This window comes from Felis catus (assembly GCF_018350175.1).
Source record: "Felis catus isolate Fca126 chromosome E1 unlocalized genomic scaffold, F.catus_Fca126_mat1.0 chrE1_random_Un_scaffold_88, whole genome shotgun sequence".
NCBI classification, from domain to species: domain Eukaryota; kingdom Metazoa; phylum Chordata; class Mammalia; order Carnivora; family Felidae; genus Felis; species Felis catus.
Window position 1 is genome coordinate 45,140 of NW_025408520.1, and position 15,837 is coordinate 60,976.

Consider the following 15,837-nt stretch of genomic DNA (forward strand, 5'->3'; position numbering starts at 1 on the left):
CTATTTGTTCCATTCTTTGGGTAGATAACGCCTGTTAATTACTCTGGAGGTAAGTATTTTTTTCCCCCAAATCACTTATGTGTCTAAAATGGTTCCTTCCACAAATCAATGAGAAAATAAGAATTCAACGAAAAAAATGGTAAACAATGTACCATTATCAGCAAACAAATGTAAAGAAGCCCTCTACTGAAACCTCTTTAGGTGTTAGAAGGATAAGGGAAGTTAGAAATTAGAATAACTAACATGGAAAGATTTCTTAGACATATTGCATAGGGAAAAGCAACAAATCACTGGGCAAGGAATTAAAAAGTATCCCCCCATTAGGAAATTAGGAAAAAATGCAAAGGAAAGAGATGGGAAGGAAGGACACACACCAAAAAGGTGACCGGAGTTATCTTATGAGTGGTAGGGAGGGTGGGGTGGGATTTTCACATTTTATCCTCTATACCTGTGACATTAAAAACAAAAAAAGTATCCATGATAATTCATGTATCCATGAATTACACATGTTTAAAAGAAGCTATTAAATGCCTGAGGTTCAGTTTCAACCGCTAACTCTGCGTATGACTTTGAACCTTTACCTGTAGTTTTGTCCTCTTCCCTCAGCAACAGCTTACCTGGTCAGTTTATATACACATTTTTTTCAGGGGAGTCAGGAATAAATTCAAAACAGATACCCATCTGCCCATGTGCCTGGTGGACATTTCCAGTCAACCTGAAGCCTTCTGGTTGCTCTATGTTCCCTGGTAAAAGATGCCTCAACTTCCATCATTCTCCTTATCTGGGACAGAAGTTTCAGAGTAATATCTGAGTTTTCTCTTTCCCGTGCACACCCCACCCGCGACTGTCATCAGTTAGTCTATTTTGTCACTTCCTCCTTTGCAGTGCTCTCAAGGCTTTTCTTTCTACTCTTTTCAGCCACTCTGATTCGGCCCCTTGTTACTTGACTCCCAGGTTTTGTTAGAACATTCTATCTGGTCTCGCTGGATCAAGCTCTCCTCTCCAGACCGCCCTACATGGGGAACTGAAAATAATCCTCTTGTTTCAATGGTCTGTATCTCATGCTTGAAAACTTTCAATGGCTCTCTATAACTCAGAATGTAACGTTCAAACCTCTCTAGCTGATAGTCAAGGTTTCTCGTAATTGGATCTTTAACTGCTAAACCTAATTCTGGACTCCTGATCATTCCTGCAGCCGTGCCTTTGCCTAGACTTATACCCATTTTTTCTCGATTTAACACATCAGAGCCACTCTTTAAGTCTCAGCTAAAGTGTTAGCTTATCCATGCAGCTCTCCCTGACCTCCATACTCCACTGATTACAGAGTCTGCTGAATTCCAACACCCATGGTACCTCTTTTAGTACTTAGTTACATGCCACCTCCCTTTTTATGACCATTTCCTTTCTTCCCACCTGTCATTTCATGTTCTGAAGACGATTGCATCCTCGTGTGGCGCCCATAGTACTTACTCTTGGGTTGGGCTCAAACTGAGTACTGTATGTAGAAGGCCGGGGGTCAAAGATGAGGTCTGGGGAATCAAAATAATAACAGCTAACACTCATATTTTGCCAGGCACTGATCCAAGTGCTTCATATGTATTACCTCATCTAGATCTCACAATAATCCCATGAGATGGTAACTATCATAATTTCCATTTCACAGAAAAGGAAACTGAGTCACAAAGCTACTAGATGACAGACCTCGGCCCAAATGCAGGCAATCTAGTTCCAGAATCTCTACTCTTCACTACTCTGTTGTATCCTATTATAGAGGATGGAGCAAAAATGGGAGAGTAGAGGTTAAGGAATGAAATAATGGGGCTAAAGATTGGATAAGGAAAAAGAATAAGGACAATTACAAGTAAAAGATTGGAGAAGGGCGAACAGTAGTAAAAAGGAAAATGAAGATAAGGGATAGTTGACAAAGAAAAGGTAAAAAGAGAAAGTCAGTCAACGTGGTTGGGGAGATGAGGAAGGCCCAGGACGACATTGAGGAAGAGACTGCCATGTCAAGCAGGAGGCAGAGAACAAACAAGTAAAGGCGATTCTTACAAGATGGTGAAGGTGCCGTTGTAGGTGTCGGGCTCCGGCACGGGCACTCTGCAGAGCCTCTGCTGTAGGCTGAGACCAACACACGACAGTGTCTCATCTTTGCAGGTACAACGCTCACATAGTTTGAGGTTTGTGGTGGCATTCTGTTCTGGTTGCCAAGTTAAAGTCGTGTATGCCTTTTCGGAGGTATAGTTTACAAAATGCACCACAGAATGTTGAGTTGTTGGAGGAAAACCTGTCTCTGGTTGCTGACTTACAGGAATTTCTAGGTCCATAGGTGGAACTGTGACTTCAGTCAGGTTTCGATGTTGACTCTGAACCTGTTCTGGATGTGCAAGTGTCACCTCAAGGTCCTTTGGGGGAGGAGTTGTAGTCTTCTTCAGGGTTGTCGAATGTTCAGCCTCCGTAATAGGTTCTGGAGTTATAGTAAGCTCCACATGACGAAATGGGATGATGGGTGATGCTAGACGCTGACCTTGATCCTTACTTGGAGTTGGAACTGTCACTTCCTGTTGGGATGGATACTGAACAACCTCCTTAGGTGGCTCTGGAGGCTGGGTTGGGGTCTCTTGCATGGTTAGAGAAGGTTCAGTCTCTGTAGTGGATTCTGGAGTTATGGTAAGCCCTGGGTCCAAAGGTTTAACTGTGACTTTAGTTAAGGTTGGATGCTGAATGTGCTCTGAATGTGGAAATGTCACCTCAAGGTCCTCTGGAGGAGCTATAGTCTGCTGCATGATTGTAGAATGCTCAGCCTCCACAGTAGGTTGTGGAGTTACAGTAAGCTCCAGGTCAGCAGGCTGAACAGTAACATGGGGCAAGTTTGGATGCTGAGCTTGCTCTTGTCCTAGAGGTGGAACTTTCACCTCATTATGGACTCGAGGTTGTGCTACAACCTCCTCAGGTGGCTCTGGAGGCTGAACTGGGGCCTCCTGCTGGGCTGGAGGAGTTTCTGCCTCCTTAGAGGACTCTGGAGGTTGAGTTGGAGCCTGCTGCAGAATTGGAGATGGCTCTACCTTCTCAGGGGCCTCTGAAGGCTGAGCTTGTACCTCCTGTTGTGTTAGAGAAAGTTCTATCTCCTTAAGTGGCTCGAGAGGTAGAGATAGGGTTTCCTGCTGGACTGGAGATGGTGCCACCTTCTCAGGAGGCTCTGAAGGCTGAGCTGGGGCCTCCTGTTGGCCTGAAACAGGTTCCACATCCTTAGGAGGGTCTGGAGTCTGAGCTAGGACCTCTTGTTGGCCTGGAGAAGACTCATCTTCAGGGGACTCTGGAGACTGGGAAAGACGCTTGGACTGAGCTGGAGAAAATTCAACTTGCTCAGGGGGAGATTGAGCAGGGACATCCTGCTGCACTCGAAGAGGTTTAACCTCCTTAGTTGCCTGGGGACTTATGAAAACCCTCAGATCCACAAGTTTAACTGTGATATTAGGTGACACTGGATGCTGAGCTTCACCTGGACCTGGAGGTGAGAATGTCACCTCATGCTGTCCTGGAGACTGAGCTACAACATCTGTAGAGGACCCTGGAGGCTGAGCTGGATGCTCATACTGAACTGGAAAAGACTCGACCCCCTCATTGGGCTTTGGTTGCTGAGCTGGGACCTCTTGCTGGATTGCAGAAGGTTCTATACTTGCAACAGGCACTTGAGGCACAGCTGAGCTCTCCTGCTGGCTTGGAGAAAGTTCAATTTCCTCAGGAAGATCTTCAGGCATAGTGGAGACTCCCTGCTGGATTGGAGAAGGCTCAGCATTTTCAGGGGCAGCTGGATGCTGATGTGGGACCTCCTGCTGGATTGGAGAAGGTTCCAACTGCTCAGGGGACACTCCAGACTGAGCTGAGGCCTCTTCTCGGAGTGGAGAAGCTTCAACCTCATTAGTGGATTCTGAGGTCATGGTAACTGAAGGATCCACAGGTTTAACAGTGACATTCGGCAACAGCAGGAGCTGAGCTTGATTCTGACCTTGAGGAAAAACTGTTACCACCTGATGTTCTGGAGAGTGAGCTGGGGCCTCCTGTTGGGTTGGAGAAGGTTCACCAGAAGGCTCTGGATGTTGAGCTGTGGCTTCCTGTTGAGTGGCAGAACGGTGAATTTCCTCAGAGGTCTGTGGATGCTGACTTGGGGCCTCCTGATAGGTTGCAGGTTTCACTTCCCCAAGGGGATTTGGATGCTGCGTTGTGGCCTCTGACTGGGCTGGAGAAGGTTCAGTCCCCTCAAGGGGCTCTGGATACTGAGTTGGGGTCTCTGGTTGGGTTGGAAAAGGCTCACCCTCCTCTGATGCCTGAGGATACTGAGCTGGAGCCTCCTGCTGGGTTGAAGAAGGTTCAACCTCCTCAGGGGTCTGTGGATGCTGAGCTGGGGACTCCTCCTGGGTTGTAGGTGGTTCACTCCCCTCAGAGGCCTGTGGGTGCTGACCCTGGCCCTCCTCCTGGAGAGGGGAAGGTTCACCCTCTTCCTGGGCCTCTGGAAGCTGAGCTGGGGGTTCCTGTTTGCTTAGAGAAGGCTTAGCTTCCTCAGGAGGCACTGAAGGCTGAGCTGGGGTCTCCTGCTGCCTTAGAGAAGGATCAATCACCCCAGGAGGCTCGGAAGGCTGACCTGGGGTCTCCTGCTCACTTGAAGGCTCAACCTCCTCTGGAGGCTTACCCGAGGTCTCTTGCTGGGTTAGAGACAGTTCTGCTTCCTCAGTATGTTCAAGAGGCTGAGGTGGGGCCTCTTGCTGGGCTATAGAAGACTCAACACCTTTATCAGGCCCTGGAGTTGTGGTAAGTTCCACATCTAAAGGCTTACCTGTAACCTTGGGAAACATTAAATAATCCCAACCTGGCATTGGAACCACCTCTGGGAGCCTTTGATGCTGGGTTAGCTGGTCATTCAGATCCTCATCTGGCCCTGGGGGTAGTTCTCCGACGGAATCCGTGTCCAGGAATGGAACCAAAGTCTCCATCAACTCCTTAGGCGGGGTCAACATCTGGGCTGGAGCAGAGGACCCCAGGTAACTAAAGCCCACCGGCTCAGCTGGGGGTGTAAGTACCTGGGGCGATTCGGGTGGGGGATCAGACGAGCGCGAAGACCGGGGCTCAGCCGGCTCCGTGGGGTCGGCGGTCAGCTGGGCAGGGTCCAGGGCCCACTCCGGAGGCTGAGCTGCCTGGACCAGCAGCCACAACGGTTGCCACATAAGGACAAGCAGTGGGGCCAACAGGCGCAGCCGGGACATGACTCGCGGAGGCTCCGGGGCGCAGCGACACAGGCGAGTGGGGTACTGGCGCTGGGAACTGAGCGGGAGCCAAACCATTATGGCAGCCCCGTGATGCGCGCGCGCACTGTTAGCAACTGCGCGCCCCTCCCCCGCCTACGTCCCACCCTTTATTTATGTCACCTTTATTAGCTCCCTGGAGATGGGCTCCGCACCACCAGAGCGGGCCCTTTTCCCAGAATCACTTGGGGCCCAGGCCTCCCTCCACCCTGCAAAGGCCACCACTCCCCCCGTCCCTTTGCAGGGATGGGGCACCTGGGTGGCTTAGTTGGTTGAGCGTCTGACTTTGGCTCAGGTCATGGTCTCACCGTTCATGGCTTCGGGCCCCGCATTGGGCTCTGTGCTGACAGCTCAGAGCCTGGAGCCTGCTTCAGATCCTATGTCTCCCTCTCTGCCCCTCCCCTGCTTGTACTCTCTCTCTTGTTCTCTCTTCAAAATAAACATTAAAAAAGATGTTTTTTGAGGAATAAATGCTTACTGTTGTTTAAAAAAAATTTTTTTAATGTTTATTTTGGAGCGAGCAAGAGACAGAGACATAGAGTGCGAGTGGAGGAGTGGCAGAGAGGGTCATAATCTCGTGGTTCATGGGTTCGAGCCCCGCATCGGGCTCTGTGCTGACAGCCCCGAGCCTGGAGCCTGGTTCAGATTCTGCGTCTCCCTCTCTCTCTGCCCCTCCCCAGCTCACGCTCTTTGTCACTCTCAAAAGTAAATAAACATTATAAAAAAAAAATCTAGGGGCCCCTGGGTGGCGCAGTCGGTTAAGCATCCGACTTCAGCCAGGTCACGATCTCGCGGTCTGTGAGTTCGAGCCCCGCGTCAGGCTCTGGGCTGATGGCTCAGAGCCTGGAGCCTGTTTCCGATTCTGTGTCTCCCTCTCTCTCTGCCCCTCCCCCGTCCATGCTCTGTCTCTCTCTGTCCCAAAAATAAATAAACGTTGAAAAAAAAAAATTAAAAAAAAAAAACCTAATAAAAAAAATTCACAAATCTAGCCCCAAATTAAGCTCTCAATGACATGAAACACATTTTTGCTCCTTTTTTTTTTTTTTTTTTTTTTAACATTCTGTATGTGGCACATTAGTATTTTCTTTTAGAAATTATTTTGGCAACTTAATCCCTAATTCAGGACATCCATGTGAGTGATTTACAGAAAAGTTCTTCAGCAAGATATTCATGCAAGATATATATGAGATGCCGACATCTGGGTGACACATCCTATTTGAATGGCATAATGGTTTCAAACGCTGTAGTATAATCACATTTAAGGCCATAGTTACTCTGTTCCCAAATCCTTGAGATTCTGTTTGAGGGGAGCTCTAAAAGGCTTGTGTCCTTTCCTATGTCCACAACTGTGGGAGTGCTCTGATGAAATTTGCTCTCCAAATTTCAAATAAGGGGTCAGAGCCAAGGGTCAGGACTTCAGGAAAAGCCCCAGAAATCCCCTGCAGTCAAAAGCAATTTCTGAGTTTCACATTTCCCAAAGGATGATAGAGCTAATGCCAAAGTCTTCCAAATTCTGCTGGTTGCTTTACATTATGGCTACAGTGGCTATGTCACCCCTGAACTTTAATCTCCACATACTTGAATTAAATCCTGTAGCTCGTCTTCAGTACTGGCATCTGTGATCTCTTCACAGGGTCTGTATTCCACAGCTATTTTACCACTTTCTGAAATAAAGTGAATAAGGATTGGAAAAAAAAAAAAAAAGAGGGCGCCTGGATGGCTCAGTCAGTTAAGCGTCTGACTTCAGCTTAGGTCATGATCTCAAGGTTCATGAGTTCAAGCCCCATACCGGGGTCTCTGCTGTAAGCACCAGAGCACACTTCAGATCCTCTGTCCCCCTCTCTCTGCCTCTCCCCTGCTTACTCTCTCAAAAATAAACATTTAAAAAATCAATAAAGTTAACAAGATCAATTCAGAATTTTCCTTGTTCTAAAACTAGCTGTATACAATGATAGCACCCAATAACTAGACATTCTTTTTATTTATAAAAGCAGAAAATAAAAGCATTTTCCTAGAAGTTTTCTCATCTCACACTTCAATTTTTTTTTTTTTTATTTAAAAAAATTTTTTTTCAACGTTTATTTATTTTTGGAACAGAGAGAGACACAGCATGAACGGGGGAGGGAAGAGAGAGAGGGAGACACAGAATCGGAAACAGGCTCCAGGCTCTGAGCCATCAGCCCGGAGCCCGACGCGGGGCTCGAACTCACGGACCGCGAGATCGTGACCTGGCTGAAGTCGGACGCTTAACCGACTGCGCCACCCAGGCGCCCCTCACACTTCAATTTTTAATCATAACTATGTGTGAAAAAATACACATGAAGTTACGGACTGTGTGGTTCAAAAACGCTATCATCTTAAGAGATAGGAACTAAGGAATAATGACACAGGAAGTTAAAACTATGGAAACAACAATGTTCAAAATCAGATGACTAGACAGTAAGGCATTAGGTAGAGGTCAGTGTGAGTTCTGGAATAGAGACCATGGACTATAGCTGATACTTCCTATTAGAAACAAGGCCAGTGTCTACTCCCCAGAAACAAAATCCCACCAGATACAATGAACAATGCTTTGGAGACAGGGGGAGGGGGAGGGAGAGAATGCGCTTGGACAGTTTATTGGCAGAAACTGGCCCATGTCCCTTATAGACAATACAATTCCCCTTAAGGCAAAGTACAGCTACAACATTTGGATCGTGTACAAGGGATACCAGAGCATGTTACGGAGAGGTCAGCAACCCAAAGGTTGAGTTGGGTTCTTAAAGGTTGTTACTCGGAATTGACAGCTAATGGAGATTCTACCTGATGACCAGGGAAGTCAACTTTCACTGCAAGAGCTGTCCAGGCTGGAAGCCTGAGACCAATCCAGGGTCAACTCTTAGGGGCAAATAAGGCCTCTGAAACTTAGCTAGGCTTTCTTAGTCTCTAAGCCTGCAAGACTGTGAAGCGGCGAGGGCGGGGTGGTGGGGGGGCGATTGTTTGGGGACTCATTACTAATTATAAAATTCCCTTGGAGCACAGCCTGTAACATTCACACCATTGTAGAACGCAATAGAGAACACAATCGATGCTATTCAATAGCCTGGCCACTTTCAAGGTTCACAAACATATAGCTGACCCTAATAGAAGAATCATATTCACCCAATAGGTCAGTGCCAAAAACAAAAACTGAAGCTGAATTGATTCCAAAAACATAATCTAATAAATTCTCCAACAGGAAGACGATGATAACAAGTTAACATATTTTCTCTGCTTACCATGTTTCAGGGATAGTTTTAAACTTTTCCATCATCTCATTTGCTCTTACAATTCATCCCCCATGAGGTAAGTTGAATGATTACCTTTACTTGGCAGATAGAGAAATTGCAGCTTAGAGAGATTAAATACTTCAAATCTGACTATAAAACCTAAAATTGCATAAGAAATCTAGGAGACAGAGCTAAGATTCAACACCAGACGTCCAAAGCTTCAAAGTTTTTTTGTTTTGTTTTGCTTTGTTTTTTATTTATTTTGAGAGAGAGAGCACATGGCATGTGAGAGTCAGGGAGAGGCAGAGAGAGAGGTAGGGAAAGAATCCCAAGCAAGCTCCACGCTGTCAGCACAGAGCCCGACATGGGGCTCAATCTCACAAATCGTGAGATCACGACCTGAGCTGAAATCAACAATTGGACGCTTAACTGATTGAGCCACACACGTGCCCCCAAAGCTTATACTCACAATAGTATTCTGTGTTATGAGCAAACAATCAAGAAAGAAGACTGGGTCAAACACTTTCTGTGTGGACAGAGGTAAATCACTGTATATCTATATACTGGGGACAAAAATATTTGTGGTCATTTTTCTCACAAATGCCACAAAGAACAAATTTGAGACTACTGCTTTGAAAGCATTTGGTGAATAAAAGAGTATGAAGTGTTTTCATCCAATTAACTTTTCAAAATGAGTTTATTGGCTCGTTGAAACTGATATACTACAAGGACAATCAAGTAAATCTTACCTAAAATCACAATCAGCAGTTTCTGGAATGCATCTGACACAGCCTTCTGAATAGCAAGCTTCTGGATTGTCCGCCTTTTCATAAGAAATGATAATGGCCCTGCATCCAACCAAAACAAATGGATTGAACATGCCTATCTGAATGATAACTGATTTGGGGGTTATATGTGTAAAGGTGAAAATACATCCATGATTCGTCGTTCATTATCTTAGCAAGTAAGGGCAGGCACAACACGAGGCTGAATGACTCTGCTGTAGGTATATCCTGGCAGGGCACATTTTGACCGCCCTGATCTACTCCAGAAGTTTTGGAAGTACCAAAAGGGAGACTCAAGCCAAGAAAGTGGCACAGATCTCACATCGCTCGTAGATTTCAAACGGACAGGCGGAAACTATAGTTTCAGACCCTACTGCAGACCCTACTCTCCTGTGCATCAAGGGCTGGAGTCACATGGGGAGAAAGGTTCGGTGGTAGTGCACATGACCCCCTGGTCTCTTCCTGGGCATCACCCAAGGGAGCCTTACTCCCTTAGCCTTGCTAACAGCCCTGCCCCTCCCGGAAAACCCTAAGCCTACGTGCTGTAGGCACTGGGAGAAAACAGTACCAATGGGAATACCTTTTCTAGGCATCTGTATTTGACTCTTTACACTCCAGCCCTTTGATAGGAGGCAAAGGACTCAACATTCACACAAGAGTTTATTTAAATCTTTAGATGATCACTTTGCTGGGATCACTGCAGGCTGCAAGAGATATGTATTTGAAGGACTATTTTAGCACAAGGCGAATTCTTAACCACAAATGGGAAAAACGTTACTTCCCTCCTCCTAAACTTCTTGGCAGAAAGTCAGCTTTAGAATTTTAAAGTTAAAGGTTCTTTCAGGTATTGCCTGAGATAAAAGCCTGTACCGTAGGCCAGAAAAACTCTGCCTAGGGCTTTAGGAGCTTAGCAAGGGGGAGGGCTGGATGATGTATCTGAAAAGATGAGTTTTTAGAGAGAAAGAGGGATTCTGCCTCCCCTCCACCCCCACCCCACCTCCACTGTAAACGGACCTTCCTCCAGGGTATCCAAAGGCTCCTCGGCCATGCCAGCTCCGGGACTCCGGCACTCATAGGATGGCAACACCACCTCTAAAGCACAGAAGAATTTCAGGCTCTGCTTCTGAAGTGGTGGCACAGTATCTTCATTTGCCCTTTCTTCAAGGTCAGAAAGATCCTGAAGCTGTTAGGATTTTATTATTATTTTTTTTAATGTTTATTTTTGACACAGAGAGAGAGAGAGAGAGAGAGAGAGAGAGAGCGAGAGAGAGGGAGCATGAGCAGGGGAGGGGCAGAGAGAGAGGAAGACACAGAATCCCAAACAGGCTCCAGGCTCTGAGCGGCCGGACAGAGCCCCACGCGGGGCTCGAACTCACGGACGGCGAGATCATGACCTGAGCCAAAGTCGGACACTCAACTGACTGAGCCACCCAGGCGCCCCAAGCTGTTAGGATTTTAAATGGAAGGTCCTTCCTTGGATCTGAATGTAAGCTTCAAGATGTTTTGTTATTGAAAACAAAACCAGGGGCGCCTGGTGGCTCAGTTGGTTAACCTTCTGACTTGGGCTCATGTCATGATCTCACTGTTCATGGGTTTGGGACCCGCGTCGAGCTCTGTGCTGACAACTCAGAGCTTGGAGCCTGCTTCTGATTCTGTCTCTCCCTCTCTTTCTGCCCCTCCCCCGCTTGCAATCTGCCTCTCTCTCTAAAAAAAAAAAAAAAAAAAAATGCAAACTAAACTCCAGCAATCCCAGCCCACAATGGAGGTATCCTATAGCCTCAAAATCAAGTAAGACTTACAAATGGATAAAGACAATTGGTTTTTATTATACACCATACAAATACTGGACAAGATTATGGACACCACCACCCAAGTTACTGAGATTACTATGAATTCTTGGTGGCAGGCTCAGGTACTTCCAGTTAGAGGCCTCTCACATCTCCCCACAACCCAGTTTTCTCCTCTCTGAAGTCCAGAATTTCAGTGTTGAAATGATTCTAATTAGTCAGAGAAAATCTATAAAGTTTACCCTGATGATCCTTTTTGACCATCCATTGAAACCAAAGTAATAATTTGCCAGTTCTGGGCACTGGGAGCTATTTAGGGCAAGGGCCTGATGTTGAACCGCCTTATGTTTGGTGCCAAGACGAACCTAAAGACATAAGAAATAGACCTGAAAATATCATAACCTGACACAGAGGCTTCCTGTGGATACACCTGAGATTTATCAATACCTATTTCATAGAGAGCTTGTGAAGATCAAACTGGAAACATTTTAAGAAATCAGCTCCTAATAAACCCTAAATAAATGCTATGTACTATTTTTACACTATAGACTTTTCTGCATCATTTCCAGGGACCTTGATTAATCGGCTTTCCGTGATCTCTGATATTGAAAGTGATGATGAAAGCAACTAAGGAAGCCCTCTGGAAGCAAATTATAGGGCTGTAGGTAAGCAAGGGAAGTAAACTTTTTGCTGTCTCATCCCGTAGCTCCTGTTTGAGAATATGACCTCAAGAGCAGGTAACATGGACCTGAGTAGGACCTGAATCAGCAGCACCCACCCCCCGCAAGTTACTAACCCCTGTTAGAAGAAGGAATATACATACTTCTGTAAATTTTATAAGCAAATAAAACAATAAGAGGTTCATTTGCCTTAATAAGCTTCTTTGAGAATGCAAATACCTCCAGTGTTAACTCTCTAAGTAACTTACACACACAGTGTATTTCTTACATCCTCTAGTTCTTTTTTTAAATGTCTAATTCGGGGCACCTGGGTGGCTCAGTCGGTTAAGCGGCCGACTTGGGCTCAGGTCACGATCTCGCCATCCATGAGTTCGAGCCCCGCGTCGGGCTCTGGGCTGATGGCTCACAGCCTGGAGCCTGCTTCCAATTCTGTGTCTCCCTCTCTCTCTGCCCCTCCCCCGTTCATGCTCTGTCTCTCTCTGTCTCAAAAATAAATTAAAAACGTTAAAGAAAAAAAAAAATGTCTATTTCAAGTGGGGTGTAGTATATTAGTATACTCATAAAAATTCAAATAATTCAAAAAAGTCAAAGTATTATTAACTCTATTGATTTGTTTGTGCAACTTCCTCTATCACTAGTTTATCAGTTCCTTAAGTGCTTGAAGGAACCATATTTTATTCTTTTCTCATTCCTAGAATCAAGCACAGGTCTATGGATTAAGTGAATGGATGAGTAGATAAAAAAGTGAAATTACTTTCTCCAATTGAAGCTGCCTGCTAGGAAGGAGAAATGAAGATGAACTTTTAAATGTTGAGTGCTACAGCACAGGCTAATGGTGAGGCAGAGTGGAGCTGTTCTGGACAACCAGGAAGCTTCAGAAGGGCCTTGAGCCCCTGAGTGGTAGAGACAGTTGTCACCTTAGATAACCTTGCCACAGTTCTTGCTGGCAACCGTTTTCCTTCATGCTACTGAAAAAAAGCTCTCAGATGCCTTAGGCCTTTCCTTGATTTTACTGTAAGATGTTATTCTTGGGGCGTCTGGGTGGCTCAGTCTGTTGGGCATCCGACTGCAGCTCAGGTCATGATTCTCACAGTTTGTGAGTTCGAGCCCCGTGTCAGGCTCTGTGCTGACAGCTCATAGCCTGGAGTCTGCTTCCGATTAGGTGTCTCCCTCTCTCTCTGCCCCTCACCCGCTCATGCTCTGACTCTGTCTCTCAAAAATAAACATTAGGGCGCCTGGGTGGCTTGGTCGGTTAAGCGTCCGACTTCGGCTCAGGTCATGATCTCACGGCCTATGAGTTCGAGCCCCGCGTTGGGCTCTGTGCTGACAGCTCAGGGCCTGGAGCCTGTTTCAGATTCTGTGTCTCCCTCTCTCTCTGCCCCTCCCCTGTTCATGCTCTGTCTCTCTCTGTCTCAAAAATAAATAAACATTAAAAAAAAATTTTTTTTAACTAGACATTAAAAAAAATTTTTTAATATGTTCTTTTTAAATATGTATTTATAAAAGGTAAACAAACAAACAAACAAACAAACAACCAGAAACTATGTGTACTTGCCAAAGTATAAAGGAACACATAGGTAAATTGGGCAACAATTTCAGTAAGCAGCCGGGAGGGGGGGGGGTGGGCGGGGTGGGGGGAGGGGGGGTGGTAACCCAAGGCTCTGTTAAATAAATAAAGAAATTTAATATGAATGCTCTCTCCTGTCAACTATATATTGACTTTGGGCTTTATGCTGTGAAATCTCAAAATCCATTTGTGAAATGGTCTTAATGTCCAATGAGAGAAAAAACACCTCATTACTCACAACTGATACAAACTAATTATTTCATAATCTGTAATAGCTGAGTGGCTGGGTGACATTTTCACAGGCTAGAAGCTTGCAAACTAAGGAATGCCTGACACGTGATCATTTCAATCATAGGGAGTGGAGCCAGGATTGAAGACAGTGTTGAACAAGTGGAGATAGTACACTCAGAGTCACATTTGAAAAGGATTCTTAGATTCGATCCAGATTAAATCAGTAAGGAAGGGCATATGGGTAAGAACAGGCAGTCAAGTCCATAGGAAGTAGCTAGATTAAGAAGCCAGTTAGAGAAAGCTGATGAAAACATACAATTATAAAGTGAAAGGTTTGGCAATCTAAGCCTCACTCAACTTATTCAAAGGAGTTGACATGGCCCTTGATAAGGAAATGGTGATTGAATTGAGGCTCATCATGAAATATAATTCTGGGGCTCTGGGAAAGTAAAATGCACAGCATGTTGGTATGGAATAAAGTTTCTGTGGTGTATTAAAGAATGTTTTAACCATTTTCCCAGGAGTTGAAGGGAGTTCTGAATAGGCAGTTTGGGAGTGATGACGATGATAATGACGATGAAGCATCCTTTATAATACAACTGATGAAAGAGTCTGTCATTTTATATCCACATAATAGAGGGGGGCCTGGGTTGCTCAGTCGGTTTAAGCGTCCGACTTCAGCTCAGGTCATGATCTCAGGATTCATGAGTTCGAGCCCCACATCGGCTTCTGAGCTGACAGCTCAAAGCCTAGAAGTTTGCTTCTGATTCTGTGTCTCCCTCTTTCTCTTCCCCTCCCCTGCTCATGCCCTGTTTCGCAAAACTGAATAAAAACGTTATTCAAAATTTTTTTAATCCCCATAATGTAAATAGAAACAAGACTTCTTGTGAAGCTTTGTTAAATTAAGGGCACCAAAAAATGACACGGGGTTGAACATCAGTAAGTTTGGGTTTGACCTCTACCTTCCAGTTACTGTCATGAACCTTAAGTAAGTCACTTAACTATCCTGAGTTCGAGTTTCTTCATCTGAAAACAAAACAAACATAACAAAACAACCCAAAACCCAGGAAACCGGAGGATCAGTGTAGCAATGCATCTAAAAGCATTCTGTAAACTACAGTGGTATACCAACCCTGGTCTATTATTGCTGAATTCAACCCTTCGTCCCAGTGGAGTTAGGAATTTCCCACTTGGACCCACCTTCACTGGAGAATTCTGAAAAAGCTGCTTCTGGTCGCATGCCTTTCGGGCTCTGTGAGCATCCCTTGCTGAGTAAAACTTGATGATGGCGTAGAAACCAGGACGGGCCACTGCAGCGTTCGGGAAGACTCGGACCGAATACAGAAGGCCAAACTGGGAGAATACTGCCAACAGAGAATGCTGTGGGGTGGTCCCACGCCAAGTAAGTGCATGAAATTTCGCGCCCAGGAAGCAAAACTGCCTTCTATTCCCTAAGCCCTCCTGCACACGCAACCCAAAGCACTTCTCATTTCGTTGAAAAGATTTCCCTCTGAAATCCTAGGATTCCAGAAGCATTAGAAGGCAACATGTGCTGGCTGTTGAGAGTTACCTCTCAAAAATCTGTCGGGGCTGAGACTGCAAAGGTCCCTTTTAGAACTAAGATTCCTCTCGGCGGAGACTACAAGGCGCGCGAGGCGCTCAGCGCCAGACTCTGAGACTCCCAGTCACGGGGAGGTGGGGATGTCTCCCTCCCTGCCTCCCTCCCTCCCTCCCTCCCGGCCCGGCTCACACGCAAGGCCTCGGCCGTGGGTCCAGAACTCAGCTCCCACACCAGCAAGGTTTTGTCACTCTCGGTGGGAACCGTAAAAGAGACCAATTCCGCCATCCTACCACCAAGGCGCAGGCACGACTAAGGATTTAAGTGGCCCCGCGCCTGCGCAAGGCGCGCCCGCGCGTTTTAAAAAAGGGGCTCGTACGAGGGGCGGGGCCAGCTCGCCGCGGGGTGGGGCGGGGGCTGTCCCCCGGACCTCTCCTTCGCCCCTCCCGCTCTGGGGGCGGGTCTCTGCCTCTACTTCCTCTCCCGCAGCTCCATTGTCTCAATGTCGTACAATTTAGTGCTTCTAGTCAAGTGTATTTAAAAAAAATTGTTTTTAAATATTTATTTTTGAGAGACAGAGTGAAAGCAGCGGAGACTCAGACACACACACACACACACACACACACACACCACACACACTCCGAAGCAGGCTCCAGGGTGTCAGCACAGAGCCCAAGCAGG

At 46.1% G+C, this 15,837-nt stretch overlaps 1 protein-coding gene across 24 annotated transcripts in view; it reads right to left on the bottom strand.

Moving 5' to 3' along the window:
* The window catches only part of RDM1 (RAD52 motif containing 1), a 35,423-nt gene extending 19,942 nt beyond the window's left edge, over positions 1-15,481 (bottom strand). For 4 of the 24 annotated variants that reach the window (XR_006593546.1, XR_006593545.1, XM_045051599.1 and 1 more), the window contains exons 1-5: positions 15,349-15,475; positions 14,799-14,978; positions 11,363-11,485; positions 10,348-10,516; positions 9,341-9,396 (exon numbers count right to left, since the gene is read on the bottom strand). Coding sequence is in view for 14 of the 24 variants with exons in the window: in XM_045051599.1 (XP_044907534.1) it covers positions 9,341-9,396; positions 10,348-10,516; positions 11,363-11,485; positions 14,799-14,978; positions 15,349-15,444 (624 nt within the window). In the remaining 10 variants the exon portion in view is untranslated. Of the gene's footprint in view, positions 1-2,052; positions 5,320-6,878; positions 6,965-9,297; positions 9,397-9,910; positions 10,038-10,347; positions 10,517-11,362; positions 11,486-14,798; positions 14,979-15,348 lie in introns of those variants that run through there. The other 20 variants (XR_006593547.1, XR_006593548.1, XM_045051598.1 and 17 more) reach the window with 15 other exon arrangements.
* Between the last annotated feature and the right edge of the window lie 356 nt (positions 15,482-15,837).